This window comes from Caretta caretta, chromosome 1 (assembly GCF_965140235.1).
Source record: "Caretta caretta isolate rCarCar2 chromosome 1, rCarCar1.hap1, whole genome shotgun sequence".
NCBI classification, from domain to species: Eukaryota; Metazoa; Chordata; order Testudines; family Cheloniidae; genus Caretta; species Caretta caretta.
Window position 1 is genome coordinate 211,646,280 of NC_134206.1, and position 19,392 is coordinate 211,665,671.

At 44.9% G+C, this 19,392-nt stretch overlaps 1 protein-coding gene across 4 annotated transcripts in view; it reads left to right on the plus strand.

Annotated features, from left to right (window-relative positions):
• The window catches only part of NCAPD2 (non-SMC condensin I complex subunit D2), a 61,678-nt gene extending 58,278 nt beyond the window's left edge, over positions 1–3,400 (plus strand). For 3 of the 4 annotated variants that reach the window (XM_048819799.2, XM_048819780.2, XM_075119559.1), the window contains exons 28-31: positions 1,049–1,235; positions 1,517–1,658; positions 1,763–1,927; positions 3,261–3,400. In XM_048819799.2, coding sequence (XP_048675756.2) covers positions 1,049–1,235; positions 1,517–1,658; positions 1,763–1,927; positions 3,261–3,343 — 577 coding nt within the window. In that variant the 3' untranslated portion in view covers positions 3,344–3,400. Of the gene's footprint in view, positions 1–1,048; positions 1,236–1,516; positions 1,659–1,762; positions 1,928–3,260 lie in introns of those variants that run through there. The other variant, XM_048819825.2, reaches the window with a different exon arrangement.
• Positions 3,401–19,392: the final 15,992 nt, after the last annotated feature.

The following is a 19,392-nucleotide window of genomic DNA, read 5'->3' on the forward strand; positions in this document are numbered from 1 at the left end:
TTTTTCGCCTTCCTCTGTAGCATGGGGCACGGGTCACTTGCTGGAGGATTCTCTGCTCCTTGAGGTCTTCAAACTACAATTTGGGGACTTCAATAGCACAGATATAGATGTGAGGTCTTTTTTAGGAGTGGTGGGTGAAATTCTGTGGCCTGCATTGTGCAGGAGGTCAGACTAGATGATCATAATGGTCCCCTCTGGCCTAAATATCTATGAATCTATGAATCTTCCTAGGGCACTGTATGAAAGTTTTATCTCTTGAGCTCCACTCAGTGCTGTATCCATCATATCACCCACACTGATCTTTTTGGTGGCCATCACCTTGGCCAAAAGTGAATGTGCTCTCAGGCACTCGGATCTAAACGCCTATATATACCTAGTTTTACAAGGACAAGATAGTACTCAAACCTCCTATGAGATTAATTCCCAAAGTAGTTTGATTTTAAGTGGAACTCAATCAGCTCATCTGCTTTCTTCCCAAAATGACACTTCACACAAGGGAAGAAGCTACCCGCTTTGGCTGTATCCAGAGCTCTGACTGACACTACTACTTAAAGATTCTGAGCTCGGGTGCATGAGGTATCCACACGGACTACAACATCTCAAACCACAGTTACTGTAAGATAAGTAATTTTTCTGTTCTCCATTTCCTGATACCTTCAGATCAAGACTGGATGTCTTTAGTCAAGCAAGCTATTGGGCTCAACATGAATAACTAGGTGAAACTTAATAGGCTGTGATATACAGGAGGTCAGACAAAATCAGTGGTTTTCAACCTTTTTTCATTTGCGGACCCTTAAAAAAAATTTCAAATGGAGGAGCAGACTACTTTGGAAATCTTAGTCAAAGCCTGTGGACTCCCAGGGGTGCACAGACCACAGGTTGAAAACCACTGGGCTAGGTGATCTAATGGTTCCTTCTGCCCTTTAACTGAATGTATAGGATTCATAGAATTTAACTGATTTTTATAAGATTACACCTGTTATAGAGCAACTCTGCTTAGTAGGTGCTCCTTCGCTCTGAAGCTGAAGACAATCTTTGTTTTCCCCAGAACAGAGCGTCAGTATCGAGACCTTTCTCACTGTCTCACTTTGCTTCCTCTCTCTGAACGAGGCCTCCGCAAGATGCAAGATAATTTTGATTGTTTTGCTGACAAGCTCCATGACCTGGCTGTCTATAACTGTTTCCTAGCTGCACTGGGCCGACTCCGCAGGTCGGTCACCAAACCGGAGATCAAGGTGAGAATCTGATAACTAATTCCGAGATTGGAAGAGTACTTCTCCTTCCAAGCTATCCCAGACTAGTACTGTAGGTATGGGAATAGCCAAAATCAGGATGAGCTGGAAGACTAGATATAGCTGCTTCTAGGCCATGATGAAGGATCACAAAGCTTAAGATGTAGGGAACTCCCCAGGAACTCCCCAGGTGGGTTTGCTGAGCTTGCTGAGGGGTTCGGGGGGAATCTGGGCTGCAGCATGGAATCCCTCCCCACTTATCAGCTTCTGTCTCACTGTATCAGGCTCTGATTGAGGAGATGGAGCAGAAACTCCATGCCTGCCACAACCATGGTATGGATTCTACAGAGGTTCCCAAGGAGCTTCTATGCCAGGAGGGAGGCAAGACTCCCCTGCTAAAACCAGGAAAGAAGAGACAAGTAACTGGTATGTTCTTCCTAAGGCAGCACAGTCCTGGCCTCTTTGTCCCTCCTATTCTGCAATCCAGGCAGAGCAGCTGTGAGTTTCTCACCTCTCTGCTTCTCTTGCAGGCTCCTGCCGCCGTCCCATGAGCATAGCCAACAGAGATACAGACTCTTCTTTCATCACACCTCAACCCCATGTGCCCAGGCGTTGCCGGGGTGCCACGCAGCGCCATTCATCTCAGAAACCTGCTATCACCTTCTCTAGTGATGAGGAGAACAGCTCTGAGGATGGTAAGGACTCTGCGCATGCTAGAAGGCTATGAGGTGTGGGGGAAGAAGCCTGGACTGCCCTTTAATGGAATCCTGCGGGTTGTTGCTGCCGCTGCTAAGGCCCATGTTGTAATGAGAGCTGGCTTTTTTTTGTTGTTGGGGGTGTGTGTGTGTGTGTTTTTTGTTTTGTTTTCTTTTTTGGAACCTCAAACTATTTATTTTTTGAATTTGGGTCAAATTTCGCAAATAGTTCCAGCTAAGGGGGGAAAGTGGAAATGTCAAATGTTGGCATACTTTGAACTGACACTTTCAAAATATTTCGCTTTGAAAATGTCAACACTCTCTTCATCCTGGCCATATTTTTAAATTTTTGTTTAATCAAGAAAAACAAAAAATTCTGTTCAGTTCAATACAAACTGAATTTTTTATGGATTTTTCCATTAAGACCATCGAACTGAAAAATCAATTATTCACTCAGCTCTAATAATAAAGTTCTTCTCAGGCATTCTTTGCATGTTCCTCCTAGGTTCCCAATCCCAAATAGTCCCATCATCTCTTGGGGGTGTAAGGCATTCACAGCTCTCCATCTGGAAGGGAGGCCATGACCTTTTGCTACAAGGCCTCAGGGAGGGCACAGTTCAGGGTGGAATTAGCACTGGGGTCTCTGTCACTCAGCGGGGTAGAGCAGTAATGTCTATAAGCCCCAGCCCTTGGGCAGGGCAGAACAATGAGTCTCTATGCCCAAGCCCTCAGACAGGACTGGGCAGCAAATCTATAGGCCCAGGCCTTCAAACAGGGTGGACCGCTGAAAAATGCAGGCCTCTTGGTCTATGGTGGGGAGGCTGCCGCCACGGGTGAGGTGGCTGGGGTACGGGGACACTGGCCCACCCACTGACTCCACTGCATCGAAGCCCAGGGCCCTGCCACTGGGTCAGCAGGGAAATCTGGCCGCAACACTCTGGACGGCTGTCAGTCAGCAACACAGCTCTGGCATTCCCTCTAGATCTTGGGAGCTGCAGCAGTTGCTGTCGGGACTGACCTCTAGCAACGGATGAGTGACGTCCTCCTGCAGTGGCTCCTCCAACTGAGCTGGAGGGGCCTGCCTTTTATACTTCGGGTTCCTGTCCCCCCTCCTCTGCCCTCTGCTTCTGGTGAGGCAGGCATGGGTGTCCTGGCTCTGCCCACCAGGGGGCAGTTGCAGTTGTCCATCTGGGAAGGAGGCCACGCCCCCTCACTGCAGGGGGCTGCAGATTATATTCTGGGTTACCAGTAGCCTTGGCCCCTTGCTTATGTCCTCTGATACTATGGGTATGCTGTCTCCTTAGTGACTGATACTCTGCTTCCTCCCTCTTAGAACTCTGTGCCGAATTGATAGAGGATGAAACCCCAAGCAAAGTGACTCCCATTTCCCGAACTTCTGCTTGCCATGCTCTGTGACAAAATATCTCACAAATGTCTTAGTTATTAATAAGAAATAAAACTGGTTTTATTTCCTCTGCTGTCTTCTGTGTTAAACCAACCATGTAGTCTTTTGATCATGTAAATGAGGAAATGGCAGAGCTGAGATTTACAGGAGCTCAGTTTGCAGGGTCATACATCACCTTGCAGATGGCATGCTGCATCTCCCTTGTCATAAACTTTCTGAACATACAGCTCTTCTCAGAGTGCGGTCCCATCTGTATTCCAGATGTGGGAATGCATGTGTACTATATGCCTGAGATCAGAGATTCTAGCAAGCTGTGTTTTGTTGGTCTCTGCCTGTGCAGTTGTTCTCCCTGTGCTCTAAATCCAAGAGTATAAGAGGTGGTGTGGACTGATGCCTCTCCAGTTCCTTTTTACCACTGCATGGCCTGATTTCTCTGCGTTTCTTTTTGTCTTAACAAACCTGCAAACATGTTGTAAATAGCTTTTAGTATTTTAGTATAGTATAGTTAGTATAACTAAATTTGTTTTTCCCTCCCTGTGGACAAAGACTATGCCCAGAGTTCCAGGGCTTAAGAACTGTCTCCTGTCCCTGCTCCTTTTGTGTGAGCAATGAGCACTAATGCAGTCTCTATAGTCTGAGACAGGCGCATATCTCAGCTAAGTGCAGCATTTGCCATTTGTTTCCCCCACGAACCTACAAGGCTCAAGAATTCCAGCTAAGAAAACATATGGAGAAGGCTGAGACCTCAGTCAGAACCGGGCCAGTGAGACTCCCTCTTCCACACCACAGTACATCAACCTCAACTGATAAGCTGTGCTCCTTCAAGCCAAAACTCAGGAATAGAAGCTAGAGCTGCTAAACCCAAGGAATTACTCTCATCAGAAGCCCTGGATAAGAGGCACACACAAGCAAGAGGACAGATCTCCTTCCACGTCTGTTTCCAAAGAAAGGAAACGCAGTGGATCTAATTTACCTAGATTTCAGTAATGCGTTTGATACCATGCCACATAGGGAATTATTAGTTAAATTGGATAAGATGAGAATCAATAGGAAAATTGAAAGGTGGATAAGGAATTGGTTAAAGGGGAGACAATGGGTCCTACTGAAAGGTGAACTGTCAGGCTGGAGGGAGGTTACCAGTGGAGTTCCTCAAGGATCGGTTTTGGGACTAATCTTATTTAATCTTTTTATTACTGACCTGGCACAAAAAGTGGGAGTGTGATAATAAAGTTTATGGATGATACAAAGCTGGGAGGTATTGCCAATTTAGAGAAGGACAGGGATATCCTACAGGAGGATCTGGATGACCTTGTAAACTGGAGTAATAGTAATAGGATGAAATTTAATAGTGAGAAGTGTAAGGTCATGCATTTAGGGATTAATAACAAGAATTTTAGTTATAAGCTGGGGATGCATCAATTAGAAGTAACTGAGGAGAAGAAGGACCTTGGAGTATTGGTTGATCACAGGATGACTATGAGCCACCAATGTGATATGGCTGTGAAAAAAGCTAATGCGGTCTTGGGATGCATCAGGAGAGGTATTTCCAGTAGGGATAAGGAGGTTTTAGTACCGTTATACAAGGCACTGGTGAGACCTCACCTGGAATACTGTGTGCAGTCCTGCTCTCTCATGTTTTAAGAAGGATGAATTCAAACTCGAACAGATACAGAGAAGGGCTACTAGGATGATCTGAGGAATGGAAAACTTGTCTTATGAAAGGAGACTCAAGGAGCTTGGCTTGTTTAGCCTAACTAAAAGAAGGTTGAGGGGAGATATGATCCCTCTCTATAAATATATCAGAGGGATAAATACCGGAGAGGGAGAGGAATTATTTAAGCTCAGTACCAATGTGGACACAAGAACAAATGGATATAAACTGGCCACCAGGAAGTTTAGACTTGAAATTAGATGAAGGTTTCTAACCATCAGAGGAGTGAAGTTTTGGAATAGTCTTCCAAGGGAAGCAGTGGGGGCAAAAGATCTATCTGGCTTTAAGATTAAACTCGATAAGTTTATGGAGGAGATGGTATGATGGGATAACACGGTTTTGGTAATTAAATATTCATGGTAAATAGGCCCAATGGCCTGTGATGGGGTGAGATCTGAGTTACCCAGGAAAGAATTTTCTGTAGTATCTGGCTGGTGAATCTTGCCCATATGCTCAGGGTTTAGCTGATCGCCATATTTGGAGTCGAGAAGGAATTTTCCTCCAGGGCAGATTGGAAGAGGCCCTGGAGGTTTTTCGCCTTCCTCTGTAGCATGGGGCATGGGTCGCTTGCTGGAGGATTCTCTGCTCTTTGAAGTCTTTAAACCATGATTTGAGGACTTCAATAGCTCAGACATAGGTGAGAGGTTTTTCGCAGGAGTGGTGGGTGAAATTCTGTGGCCTGCGTTGTGCAGGAGGTCAGACTAGATGGTCAGAATGGTCCCGTCTGCCCTAAATATCTATGAAAAGGGATCCCTCCCCGACTGTCCAAGTCCGGTATGTCCTTGCAGATGGGTCCTAAAGACTTAAGTTCACTTAAAGCTTCCTGTCATGAGGGCAAGGGGTGAAGGAGCGAGGAGCTGCCATTTTCAACATCTGCACTGATTCCTAAACTGTAGGAGAGTCACTCAGTGACACCATGTATGAGCTCCTTAGTAGACTCTTTGATGGTACCAACCCATCACCGTAAAGACTTGCTGTCCACAATGGCCATGAATCCTGGCCATGAAGTGCTGGATCCGTTGGTCCTGACTACCGGAATGTCTGACTCCCACATGAACCAAATTTTGCACCTAACCAAAGGATATCTTCACGCTTTCTTATCCTCCAGTCTCCTTTTCCTTCAGGTCCAACCGTCCTGAGTGAGATTGAGACACCAGAGGAGGAAGCTACCTCCAGGGGAAAGGAGTATTCCCCTCCTTCAGTTTTTAGGCAGGAGTCTTTACCCACAGGCACCAACAGCTCTGCCGGTCAAAAAAAGAGCCAGCCTTAACAGGACTCGGAGGCTCCAGACAATCCTTCACCCTCCAGACAATCCAGATCTGGGATCTGTCCACCATCTGATGCCATGCAGTTCCCCTCAAGTGGTTGACTCTTTAGTGGCCCTATTGTGGCCCAAGGGATCTCTATGGTAGACATCCCGGAGCTGTCCATGAGTCCCACCATATCTTTCCCAGGAACACCTACTGGCTCCATCAGAGTCTGTGGAAGAGGGGATGGGTGTTCAATCTTCCTCACCAGATGAGGCTGAAAAAAAATCAATTTGTTTTGAAATGAAACAGAATTGGGGCGGTTGTTTTTTTCCCCCTAATAAAACATCTTTGCCATCCCCACCTGACAACCACAGGCAATATCACAAGCTTCTAAAAAGAGTGGCAAATTACCTCCAGTTTCCACTAGAGGAGAATACCCAGCATTAGCTCCTTGATGTTTGATAAACTTCTGGTCCCAGTAGGTGGCTCTCCTAGTAAACGAGGCAATCAAGGAACCAGCATGGGGAGTCGGTAACACTCAAGCCTCCTGCTCCCTCACTTTGAAAAAGATCTGAGACATGCTATTTTGTACCAGCCAAAGAAGTAGTTTCTCTTCACATACCCAGCACCCAACTCCCTGCTGGTGCAAGCAGCCACTAAAAGGCCTAGGATACAACACCCCAAGGCTACACAGAGATAAGGGCTCTAAATGACTTTGACCCACTGGGGAGGAAGATGTTTTCTTCTGCAAGTCTTCAATCCCACATTGCTAACTACCGAGCTTTTTTCGCAAAATGATTTCAACAATTACTTGAAGACTTTGGGCTTCAAGGACAAACTCCCTTCAGAAAACAGTGTAATTCCAGGCCCTCATTGAGGAAAGCAAACTGGAAGCTAAAATGTCCCTTCAAGCTGCAGTGGTTCTAGTTGACACTGCAACTAGAAGGATAGCCACAGAAATAGTCATGAGGTGGCTGCAGTCCTTGGGGTTCTCCAGGAGGTGCGAGATATCATAAAGACTTGTCTTTCAGTGAGTCTAATTTATTTAATGAGGACTGAATAATCTCTATACTCAATTAAAAGAACAGCAGTCCACTCTGTGGGTATTTTACACCCCAAACAGAAAATACCATACACTGGTGTACTGGCCAAGACGGTCTCCCCAACCATTCTACCACTAGTGCTCATTCAAAAAATGCCAGAAGGTACGAAGACCTAGATATGCAATTCTCTCTGCTGCACCTACTCAGCCTCATCCATCATCCATGGGTTATTTTTGGCAGGACGATCAAGAATTGCCTACACTTATTGATACCATCCACTACTGCCTTGCTTCTCACCCCCTCCAATCTTTAGTGGCCACCCTACCCTCTTCATCCACAATTGGGGGAAATTGCTTAGGCAATGGGTACTAGAGATTATCCACTGCAACTACTCTGTAGAGTCCTTTTCCTCCCCTGGCCACCCCAAACCCTTTTTGGCCCCTGTGATGGGGTAAACCTGGCCCTTTGTGGCCCCCTGCTAGAGGCCTTGTGGTCCTACTGCACCTTTCCCCAGGAAGGAGCAGCAGAGGCCTCGTGGAAGGAGCCAATCAGAGCACAAGCAGGCTCAGATAAAAGGAGCTGCAGCGCCTGAGCCGGTCAGCTCTTGGCTTGGACCAGAGGGGGAAGGAAGGGTGTTCCTCTCTGGACATAGGAGCTTGACTGTCTGCGTTTATTTAAGCTGGGAGAAAGGGGACCTGAGAGCTTGAACGCTCAAGATAAGGGATAAAGATAAAAGGGTCATGTGGGAAGAGGCCTAGGGAAGTAGCAGCTGCTAGTTGAAGGCAGCAGTTAATGACTGCTGTGTATAAGGTCCCTGGGTTGGAGGCTGGAGTAGTGAGTGGGTCAGGGGGTCCCCGCCTCTGGCAAAGTGGTCTAAGCCCCACAAAGGGGACAAGGCTTGAATTTAAAGGGTCCAGAGACAGGTCTCAAGACCTGTGAGGTCAGATAGTTTTTTGTTGGATTTTTTCTACCTTGGAAGGGGTTTATTCTGACTGTGACTTGGCTGGAGGGCTGAGCCACTGAAGACCTGCCAGGCGATGTTGACAACCTACAGGGGGACACCTGGGGCAAGAAAAAGCCTGCAGTAACAGATGCAGCAGCAGGAGATGTTCAAGAGGTGAGTGCCCCCTGTCACAGTCCCTCTTCAGGGACTATTCTTACATGGAGTCTCTCCTCCGAGGGGCCTGTTTTGGCTCACTTTATTCCATCTAAATTAATGCAGATGTTAATATAACCCAGTTACTGTTGACTACTAAACACTGATAAACAAAATTCAGGGTTTTGTATACAGAGACCTTCATCTACTTAGTACCATCGCATGCACACCATTAAAAATCCTTTTAACTTTTTATTTAAAAGAAAAGGAAAAACAGGTGATGTATTTGAAATGTAAAGTATTAAATACGGCTTTCATTTTAACAACATCCCTTGTTCCCTTTCCCTATAGCTGGAGAGAGTTTTAGAAGGAAATCTCACACACTCACACACACACACGTTTGACAGTCTTAGATGGTAACAACTGTCCCTTTGGGGAAAAGAGTAGTTAGTTGAAATGGGCTGGAGCTGCTGTTAACATTTCATCCCAGGTAGTGTTTAGGATTCAGCTGGAGCCAGTAGAAGTGGCAAGGTCACCTGAATCCAATTCTCTGGCCCTGCCTGGTCAGAAAATATCTCCGAATGATCAAGGCCTGTGGTCCCAGGATACAGTGGGGGTGGCAACCATGATGGTGAAGCTTGCTTTAGTAGCCAATTTCCCCCACACACACACACACTCATGTCTTTCTTTAAGGACCTGGGAATGGTGGGTGGAATAGCCCATCCCCTCATTAGTTTGTCCACAAATTAGGCCTAATGTCCAACACCAATTTTGGCTTATTAATTTTTGATCCAATATTTTTATTTAGCAAGTATGATCATAACCAGGGATCCTATTTTCTGTGATTTAAAAAAAAATTATCTGATTTTAAAAAAAAATCCATGATTTTCTGCAAATAAAATAAAATGCTGAAGTTTTCCCTAGCCACAATATATATAGGTATCAGTTGAACACAATGTTTTATTGATACCCCCTGTGACATTCGATACCATGGGGGAACGCCATGTAACCCCCATATTCCTCATTTATATATAATTGTGACCTTGCATATAAAGCATACCATGTGAGGTATCATGGGAAAGGTTCCATCTAAATATGTATATAATCCATACATAAAAGGTTATGAGAATGTGCTGTATGATAGTCATTAAAATGTGCTGTGGGTTTGGGAAGCGCCTGGATACTAGTTCTCCAGAAACAATGTCAAGGAAAGTAACTAATGCCCGGTCGGGTGTCAAACAACCCATCAACAGCCATTTGTCAAGAACAAATAGTGTCAAACTAACCTGATAGTTTTCTTTGATAGGGTAACAAGCCTTGTGGATAGGGGGGAAGAGATAGATGTGGTATATCTTGACTTTAGTAAGGGTTTTGATACTGTCTCACATGACCTTCTCATAAACAAACTAGGGAAATACAACCTAGATGGAGCTACTATAAGGTGAGTGCATAACTGGTTGGAAAATCATTCCCAGAGAGTTATCAGTGGTTCACAGCCAAGTTGGAAGGGTATAACGAGTGGGGTCCCTCAGGGATCGGTTCTGAGTCCGGTTCTGTTCAATATCTTCATCAATGATTTAGATAATGGCATAGAGAGTACACTTATAAAGTTTGCGGATGATACCAAGCTGGGAGGGGTTGCAAGTGCTTTGGAGGATAGGATTAAAATTCAAAATGATCTGGACAAACTGGAGAAATAGTCTGAAGTAAATAGGATGAAATTCAATAAGGACAAATGCAAAGTACTCCACTTAGGAAGGAACAATCAATTGCACACATACAAAATGGGAAATGGCTGCCTAGGAAGGAGTACTGCAGAAAGGATCTGGGGGTCATAGTGGACCACAAGCTAAATATGAGTCAAAAGTGTACCCTGTTGCCCAAAAAAAAAAAAAAAGCAAACATCATTCTGGGATGTATTAGCAGGAGTATTGTAAGCAAGACATGAGAAGTAATTGTTCTGCTCTACTCTGTGCTGATTAGGCCTCAACTGGAGTATTGTGTCCAGTTCTGGGTGCCACATTTCAGGAAAGTCATGGACAAATTGGAGAAAGTCCAGAGAAGAGCAACTAAAATGGTTAAAGGTCTAGAAAACATGACCTACGAGGGAAGACTGAAACAATTGGGTTTGTTTAGGGTGGAGAAGAGAAGACTGAGAGGGGACATAACAGTTTTCAAGTACATAAAAGGTTGTTATAAGGAGGAGGGAGAAAAATTATTGTTAACCTCTGAGGATAGGACAGGACACAATGGGCTTAAATTGCAGCAAGGGAGGTTTAGGGTGGACATTAGGAAAAACTTCCCAACTGTCAGGGTGGTTAAGCACTGGAATACATTGCCTAGGGAGGTTGTGGAATCTCCATCATTGGGGATTTTTAAAAGCATGTTGGACAAATACCTGTCAGGGATGGTCTAGTCCTACCTTAGTCTTAGTCTTATCTAGTCTTAGTCCTACCTTGAGTGCAGGGAACTGGACTAGATGACCTCTGGAGGTCCCTTCCAGTCCTATGATTATATGATTGTCCAGCAAGGTAGCTACAATTCATTGACTCACCTGCATAAGGCCACACCCGGGGAATTGCTCAACCTTGCTTGGGGACTCAGCAATGCCCACCAGACGTGCCTGGACTTGTGTTCTCCAAGCACATGGACTTAGGATATAACATAGAACAGTGCTACTCAAAGTGGTGGTCTGCGGACCGGTGCCTGTCTGCGAGCCATCAGCTGGTGGTCTGCACACACATTGGGGGGGAAAAATTGCTGGTCCCCCACATCAGATAGTTTGAGAAGCATTGGCATAGAACACAGGCCAGGCCTGCCCCCACCCATGCTGCAAGCAACAAAGACACTCAGAAGACTCCAACAAAGGAGACTGGCCCAGGTTTAAGGAACAAACCTGTATATTAAGGGCTGCAATATCCAGTGGGGTGAGAGAAACTGCTTAATCTAGATGTTGCCCAGTCTAATAGGGTTGAGAGTTTAGACTGTGTGCTTATATTTTATTTTTGGTAACTAACTGACTTTTTGCCTACCACTTATAATCACTTAAAATCTATCTTTTGTAGTCAATAAATTTGTTTAACTGTTTATCTTTACCGGTGAGTTTGCCTGAAGTTTTGGTAAATTGGCTCAGGTTTGCAAAGGCTGGTGTATGTCCACTTTCCATTGATGACGTGGTGAACTAATTAATTTGCACTGCTCGTCTTGAGCCGTGCAAGATGGTATATTCCTGAAGTACAAGGTTGGGAGCTGGGGGAATTTGGCTGATACCTTACTCTGTGTGATTCATGAGTAACTTTGGGAGCATTCATGCGATCTAGCTGGGTGTGGGGCTCTGCATGCGGTTGTGCTGAGTGATAACAGTGTGTGGAGGGGCTTGCTGCTTGCCACTAGCAAAGCATTGTGAGAGACAGCCCAGGCTGGAGAGTTAAGGGGGCACAGTGGTCCCAGGCTGCACCTTGGGGATCTCATCAGACCCCCGAGCCTCCATTTTTCCAGCTCTCTGTATTAACCAAACTGTCAGTCAGGGCCCCCCTCCCACAATCTTAAAATAAGTCATAGAAAGCTCTTTGCCCATTCTCCTTGTTTTTAATTATTCTATGTGGCTCCGGTCCCAATTCGATTGGCAAAAGGGGGTTCCACTGTAAATTTTAAAGCATTCAAAAATCAACCACAGGAGGGTGGTGCGCACATTGAATAAGTGACACTGGTACTTTCAATAAAATTTAGTGAATGGGTTTTTTTTATTTTTTCACAAAATGTAAAAATTAAAGATTCTCTGTAAAAACACAAATCCCATTTTTTCTGCAGCAAGTGGATTTCTAGGGTTCCTGATCATAACACAGCCCTTGAATTATATCCGTAGGCTTTAGTGTTTGGGCTAATTCAGTATTTGTCTCTATTTTATACCTTTTCCAATCAACACTTGTTATAGATTATTGTGACATGTTATTAATTTTCATGCACTTTCCACAGTTGAGCTCACAACTAGGATAAATTTGTAGGCCCAATTGTTAAAACAACCCATAGAATGATTGCCACATCAGCACCAAGGAAAAGGGTTCTACTCCCTGTATTTTAGTCCCAAGAAAACTGGAGGATGGAGACTCTTGACCTTGAGCAACTGAACATTTTTACTTGCAAATCAAAATTCCATATGGTTATGCTGGCATCAATAATCCCCTCCCTCCATGAGGGAATGTGGTTTGCAGCTCTTGACATAAAAGATGCTTATTCTAATGTCAATGTTCATCCATCCCACAGAAAGTTCTGTTTCTAGTAGGACAAGAACACTACCAGTTAAAAGTACTCCCATTTGGGTTAGCGACAGCACCCAGAGCTTTCTTAGTGGTGGCAGCCTAAATGAGATGTCCAGCATGACATTGCACTCAATATGAATTTATGAAAATATGCTAAGTCTTCCTGTATATGTGTGTGCTGGCAAGTGGGTAATGAAGCCTTACAGTGACATGTGATCATGTCATCTGAACTTATTAGCCAAATCTATTCTTCATGAATTTATCTGGTTCTTTTTTGAACCCTGTTACAGTTTTGCCATTCACAGCATCCTGTGGCAATGAGTTCCACAGGTTGACTTTTGTGTGAAGTACTTCCTTTTTTTGTTGGTTTTAAACCTGTTGCTATTAATCTGATTAGGTGACCCCTGCTAATTGTGTTATGTGGAACGGTAAATATTTCCTCCTTCACTTTCTCCACACCAGTCAAGATTTTATACAGGTTTATCATGAAAAGTCCCAGTCATTTTAATCTCTTCTCATACAGAACCTGTTCAATACCCTCGTCATTTTTGTTGCTCTTCTCTGTATCTTTTCCAATTCTAATGTTTTTTTGAGATGGGGTGACTAGAACTGCACGCTGTATTGAAGGTGTGGCGCACCATGGATTTATATAGAAGCAATATGATATTCTGTTTTGTTGTCTATCCCTTTCCTCATGATTCCCAACATTGTTAGCTTTTTTGTCTGCCGCTGCACATTGAGTGGATGTTTTCAGAGAACTATCCACAATGACTCCAGGATCTTTCTTTCAGATAATTTAGACTAGGACTGTCAATTAATTGCAGTTAACAGCTGCAATCAACTGAAAATAAAAAAAAAGTGTTAATTTTAACTCTAAATTGCATACCTCTGGATGGGGAGGGAAGCATTGGCTGTGGACTGTCCAGTCAGGTACTGTAACCCAATCCTCCACTGGAGGGAGAGGAGAGAAGAGGAAGTGGCTCCTGGCTCTGGCAAAGAGGTGGGGATCCTGACCCTGCTGCAGCCCATTGCCTCCAGCCGGCCCCTCGCTCTAGGGACCACCCTGCATCATGCCCTATTGCCTCCGGCTGGCCACTTGTTCCAGGAGGCAGAGAGAACAGGGGCCTGGCGAGGTCAGCCTCCCTGCACCAGCCTTTACAGTACTTGTGTGAGATGAATTGAAATGCTATTTCTTTTGTTTGTTTTTTTACAATGCAAATATTTGTAATAAATAATATAAAGTGAGCAGTGTGTATTTTGTTTTGTAATTGAAATCAATATATTTGAAAATGTAGAAAAAATCCAAAATATTTAAATGGTATTCTATTATTGTTTAACAGTGTGATTAAAACTGTGATTAATCACAATTATTTTTTTTAATAGCTTGACAGCCCAATCACAACAATCAGTAACCCACTAAGCCCCTTTTTTTTACTACAGGGGTGTTAATGGGCCACTTCACCTTGAATGGTCCCATTAGAATATGTGCTAACTACTTATGCTAAACTAGCTATTAGACCAGCGGTTCTCAAACTGTGGGTTGGGACCCCGTTTTAATTGGGTCACCAGGGCTAGCATTAGACTTGCTGGGGCACAGGGCCAAAATCTGAGGGCTTCAGCCCTGGGTGGTGGGGCTCAGATTACAAGCTCCCGTCTGGGGTAGAAGCCCTTGGGCTTCAGTTTTGGCCCCACCAGGATTTGGAATTGGCCCCCCACCCAGGGCAGCAGGGCTCAGGTGGGCTCAGGCTTCAGTTCCCCCTCCTGAGGTCATGTAGTAATTTTTGTTGTCAGAAGGGGGTCACAGTGCAGTGAAGTTTGAGAACCGCTATGTTAGACCTTGTATTTAGCTGTGACACTGAGTGCCTTTCTCAGACCTGAGGAAGAGCTCTGTGTAGCTCAAAAGCTTGTCTCTCTTACCGAGAGAAGTTGATCCAATAAAAGATATCTTACACATTTTATCTTCTAGTAAGAACTGTAGTCATGTTATAGTGTTTCAGGAACTGTGCAAAAAAGTACACTAGCTCGTTTTGTGTACTGTACAATTGTTTCACCTCGCCTACAGGCTTATGGCACCACCTGTTAATTCCACATCATACTGGGACGTTGCACCCCGTAATGTTTTATGGAAATATGCTTATGAATGTATATAGGACATAACTGGAATACGTTTTATTCTACATATGCCATGTAACGTATCTCTGCAAAGGTTATGATCTACTGTATCTATTCATCCTATTTGTTTGCATGTATCATTTTTGTATTCAAAGTTATGAATATTGACTGTGTACTTGTTTGATTTTAAGTAGCCTTAGTAAGGCATTTGGTCAGCTTCTTTAGAAAGAGATTTGCAAGTTAAGTGTTTCTTGATTGGACACTTAATGGACAATGCATTGTGGAAGACTCCGATCCACATAAGAAGTCCGCCTGAGGATGTTCAAGGGAGCATGTAAACAATGGCTGCCACTTGTAAGGAACTGAGTCATGCATGGACATGTGCCTTGCCCATGTGACTCCAAAACTCCATCGTGGAGGTGGGATTCTACACAGTGGGAAGGAGGGGTGTCCACCCACAAGAGGAAGTCTATTTAAGCCCCTGGAAACACCTCCATTTGGTCTTCAGCTGGCTCAAGAGAGCCTCTCTACCCCCAAAGGATACCTGAAAGAAACTGGAACAAAGAACAGTAACCACAGGGGTGTGAGTGATTGCTGGACCCAGACTAGAACGAAGATAGTCTGTAAAAGAAACTTACTGGAACATCTCTGAGAGTGAATTTCGTCTGTAATCATTTTCTTACTGTATTAGGTTTAAACTTGCATGTTTTGTTTTATTTTTCTTGGTAATTCACTTTGTTCTGTCTGTTATTACTTGGAACCACTTAAATCCTACTTTTTGTATTTAATAATCACTTTTTATTTATTAATTAACCCAGAGTATGTATTAATACCTGGGGGAGCAAACAGCTGTGCATATCTCTCTATCAGTGTTATAGAGGTTGAACAATTTGAGTTCATCCTGTATACACTTTATACAGGATAAAACTGATTTATTTGGGGTTTAGACCCCATTGGGTGCTGGGCATCTGAGTGTTGGATACAGGAGCACTTCTTAAGCTGTTTTCAGTTAAGCCTGCAGTTGTTGGGGGACATGGTTCAGACCTGGGTCTGTGTTTGGTAGCAGGCTAGTGTATCTGGCTTAGATAAGGCAGGGTTCTGAAGTCCCAAGCTACCAGGGAAAACAGTTTTAGAGGTAGATCCAGCGCATCACTGGGCAGTTCCCAAGGGGTTTTCTGTGATCCAACCCATTACGATACCCTGTACAGTTTCCAATGTAGGGTGGTAGGTGACAACTAAGGGGGTGCAGCTGGAGGGGTTTTTTCCCTTGTATTCAAGCAGGTTCTCTGAGTAGGTGGAGCACCCACGGAGTCGGCACCAATGGTTCTCACCTAGGATCCTGGGGCATTCTCGTGGTCTGGCCTGGTGCTGGCCTTCTTGGTTTAGGCTTTCACAAGGTGCTTAGCTTAATACTTTCAAGTGTTCACTATCCTTGACTACCTCAGTATTTGGAGCCTATTGTAAGAGCCCTGAAAGTTCCAAGTTAAGTACCCAAGAAATGGTGGCCCCTTCTGAAAATGTGGCTGCATCTATTTTCAGATGCTCAATCACCAAAACATCTGGGCCCTTTCTAAAGCTTTAGTATGACTCAAATCAAACATTTCCCAAGCTGCATTACTTACAGTAGCGCCCCATGTTCTGAATGTTTCCCTCTTCAGCTGGATCCCTGCAACCTGGTGCTGTGTCTTGTGCCTTCAGGTGGTTCTTTTGCACTGTAGAAAAATTTAAATTAAATCAGTTGGGGCTTGGCAAAGTCTCTGGTGCTGAGTGACAAAGTAAGCTGCTCCCAGGACAAAATTCCTACTGCACTTCACTCACTCACTCACACAACCTGCCCCAAAAAAAACCTCACTTCAGTGCTGTGGACAAAAGCCCCCATGATACTTTCCCATGGAATGTGTATGGGGAAGAATGGATGCAATGAAGTGGATAGACATTTCCTGGCTCTTTGGGCTGAGAAGGAGCCCTAGAAGCTGTATCAACCATTGAGGTATAATTGTGAGAAGGGAAGAGAATCTGAGGCAGTGCAGGGCAAATATTTGAACTAGGGCTAATAGCTGCAGCACAAGTCTCCAGGTACTATTTCACTGATGTCCTCAACAAAAGAAGCAAATAGCGGATGTTAGAATGGATTGTTTCTTTCAACTTCTGTGTCAATTATTTCAGCAGTGAGCAATTAGATTAAGGCAAGATAGAGGTACTATTAACCTCACCCAACTCTATGCTGCCCTTCAGTACTGTTTCACAGTGTGGCTGCTGTTCTTGTACTGGGTCTCATTTTTCCATACTGGCTCTGCTGATTAGTTTCTGCCTTCACGCATGCATGCCCACCCGCCCCCTGGCTGACTTCTGCGCCCTGGTCGCCAAACAATGATCTCAGTGCCACATTCAGATGGTGAGAAACTATAATAAAATGGGGGAAAATAAACAAATGAGGGGACAGTGAGGCTGCTGATTTAGGAGATGGGAATCTGCCTCTTGCTGTCTCCTGCATTGTGTGTCTGAGCCTGAGAAAGTGACAGCTTGACCGAGTGCTTTCCTAGTTGAGACTCTTGCTATGCTTGTTCCTCTGGAAACAGCCTGGTTCCTGCAGATGTTGCATGCTGAACACTAGCTCAAAGGAACATACATTCATAGATTCCAAGGCCCAAAGGAACATTGTGATAATCTAGTCCATCCTCCCATATAACACAGGCCTTAGAACTTCCCCAAAATAATTCCTAATGCATAGCTTTTAGAAAAACATCCAATCTGGATTTTAAAATGGCCTGTGATGGAGAATCTACCACCACCCTTGATGTTCCAATGGTTAATTACCCTCACTGTTATGCCTTATTTCCAGTCTGAATTTTGTCTATCAACTTTTTCAGGCATTGGATCTTGTTATACCTTTGCTAGATTGACGAGCCCCTTATCAAATATTTGTTGCCCTTGTAGACTATAATCAAGTCCCCCCCTTAACCTCTTTAGTAAGCTAACTAGGCTAAGCTCCTTGAGTTTATCGCTATAAGCCATGTTTTCCAATCCTTTAATCATATTCTCGTAGCTCTTCTTTAAACCCTGTCCAATTTATTAACATCCTTGAATTGTGTACACCAGAACTAGACACAGTATTCCAGTAGTATTCCACAAAGGTAAAATAACCTCTCTACTCCTCAAGATTCTGCTGTTTATGCATTCAAGGATTGCATTAGCCCTTTTGGCCACAGCATCACACTCGGAGCACGTGTTCAGCTGACTATCCACCATGGCCCCCAAATCTTTTTCAGTCCCAGCAGAGAGTCCCTCAGCATATAAGTAGTATGTTCTTTGTTCCTACATTTACATTTAGGTGTATCAAAACTCATTGTTGCTTTGCACCCAGCTTACCAAGCGATCAAGCTTGCTCTATAGCATTGACCTGTCCTCTTCATTATTTACCACTCCCCCAGTTTCTGTGTCACCTGCAGCCTTTATCTGTGATGATTTTATGTTTTCTTCCAGGGCATTGATAAAAACGTTAAATGTTTTTCTTCGACTGCTTGCTCATGTTGATTCCATTCTAGGTGTGTGCATGCCCACGTGCCTGTGCGTTAGAGATTTTTGCCTTAGCGGTACCCGTAGGGTCTGCTGGGGCGCACCCTTGAGTGCCATGCTCATGTGTTGGTATATCAGGTGGTGCCAGCCCTACGCCCTCTCAGTTCCTTTTTACTGCCCATGGTGGTTAGTTGGCATGCCTTTCCTTGCATAGCAAGGGCTAGCCCAGGGGTGGCCAGCCTGAGCCTGAGAAGGAGCCAGAATTTACCAATGTACAGTGCCAAAGAGCCACAGTAATATGTCAGCTGCCCCCAATCAGCTCCAGCCCCCAGTGCCTCCTGCCTGCAGCAGCCCCGCCAATCAGCATGTGCCACAATCAGCTGTTTTGCATGCGCAGGAGGCTCTGTGGGGGAGGGGGAGGAGCAAGGGCATGGCAGGCTTGGGGGAAGGGGCAGGGGCCTTGGGGGAAGGGGTGGAGTAGGGTCAGGGCCTGGGGCAGAGCAGGGGGTTGAGCAGTGAGCACCCCCAAGCACACTGGAAAGTTAGCATCTGTAGCTCCGCCCCGGAGTCAGCGCCTATGCAAGGAACCACATATTAACCTCTGAAGAGCTGCATGCAGCTCCAGAGTCACAGGTTGGCCACCCTTGGCTAGCAGTTTAGTCTCTTCTAACTTTGAGCTTTAGAGCCTTGTAAATTAGTTGTTTATAGTAATTAGTGTTAAGTGTAGTTAGAGTCCCATCGGGGACTTTGCCCCAGGCGGGGCATGCCCCGTTCTCTGGGGTTTAAGCCCTGCACAGACTGTAACAGGGCTATGCCTGTAAGTGACCCCCCACAGCAGCTGCCTCAAGTGCTTGGGGGGAATTGCATGTGAAGGACAAGTGTCATATTTGTAAAAACTTTCAACCCAGGACTCACAAAGAGTGTGATATTCATTTGAGGACTCTCCTCATTGAGGCTGCCCTCCAACCAGCTTCTGAGCCGTCCCGGCCGGACTCAACTCCTAGTACCCCATTGCATAGCACACCTCCGGCACTGGGCTTTGCCCAGCACCACTCCCCGGCACCGGTGCTCAG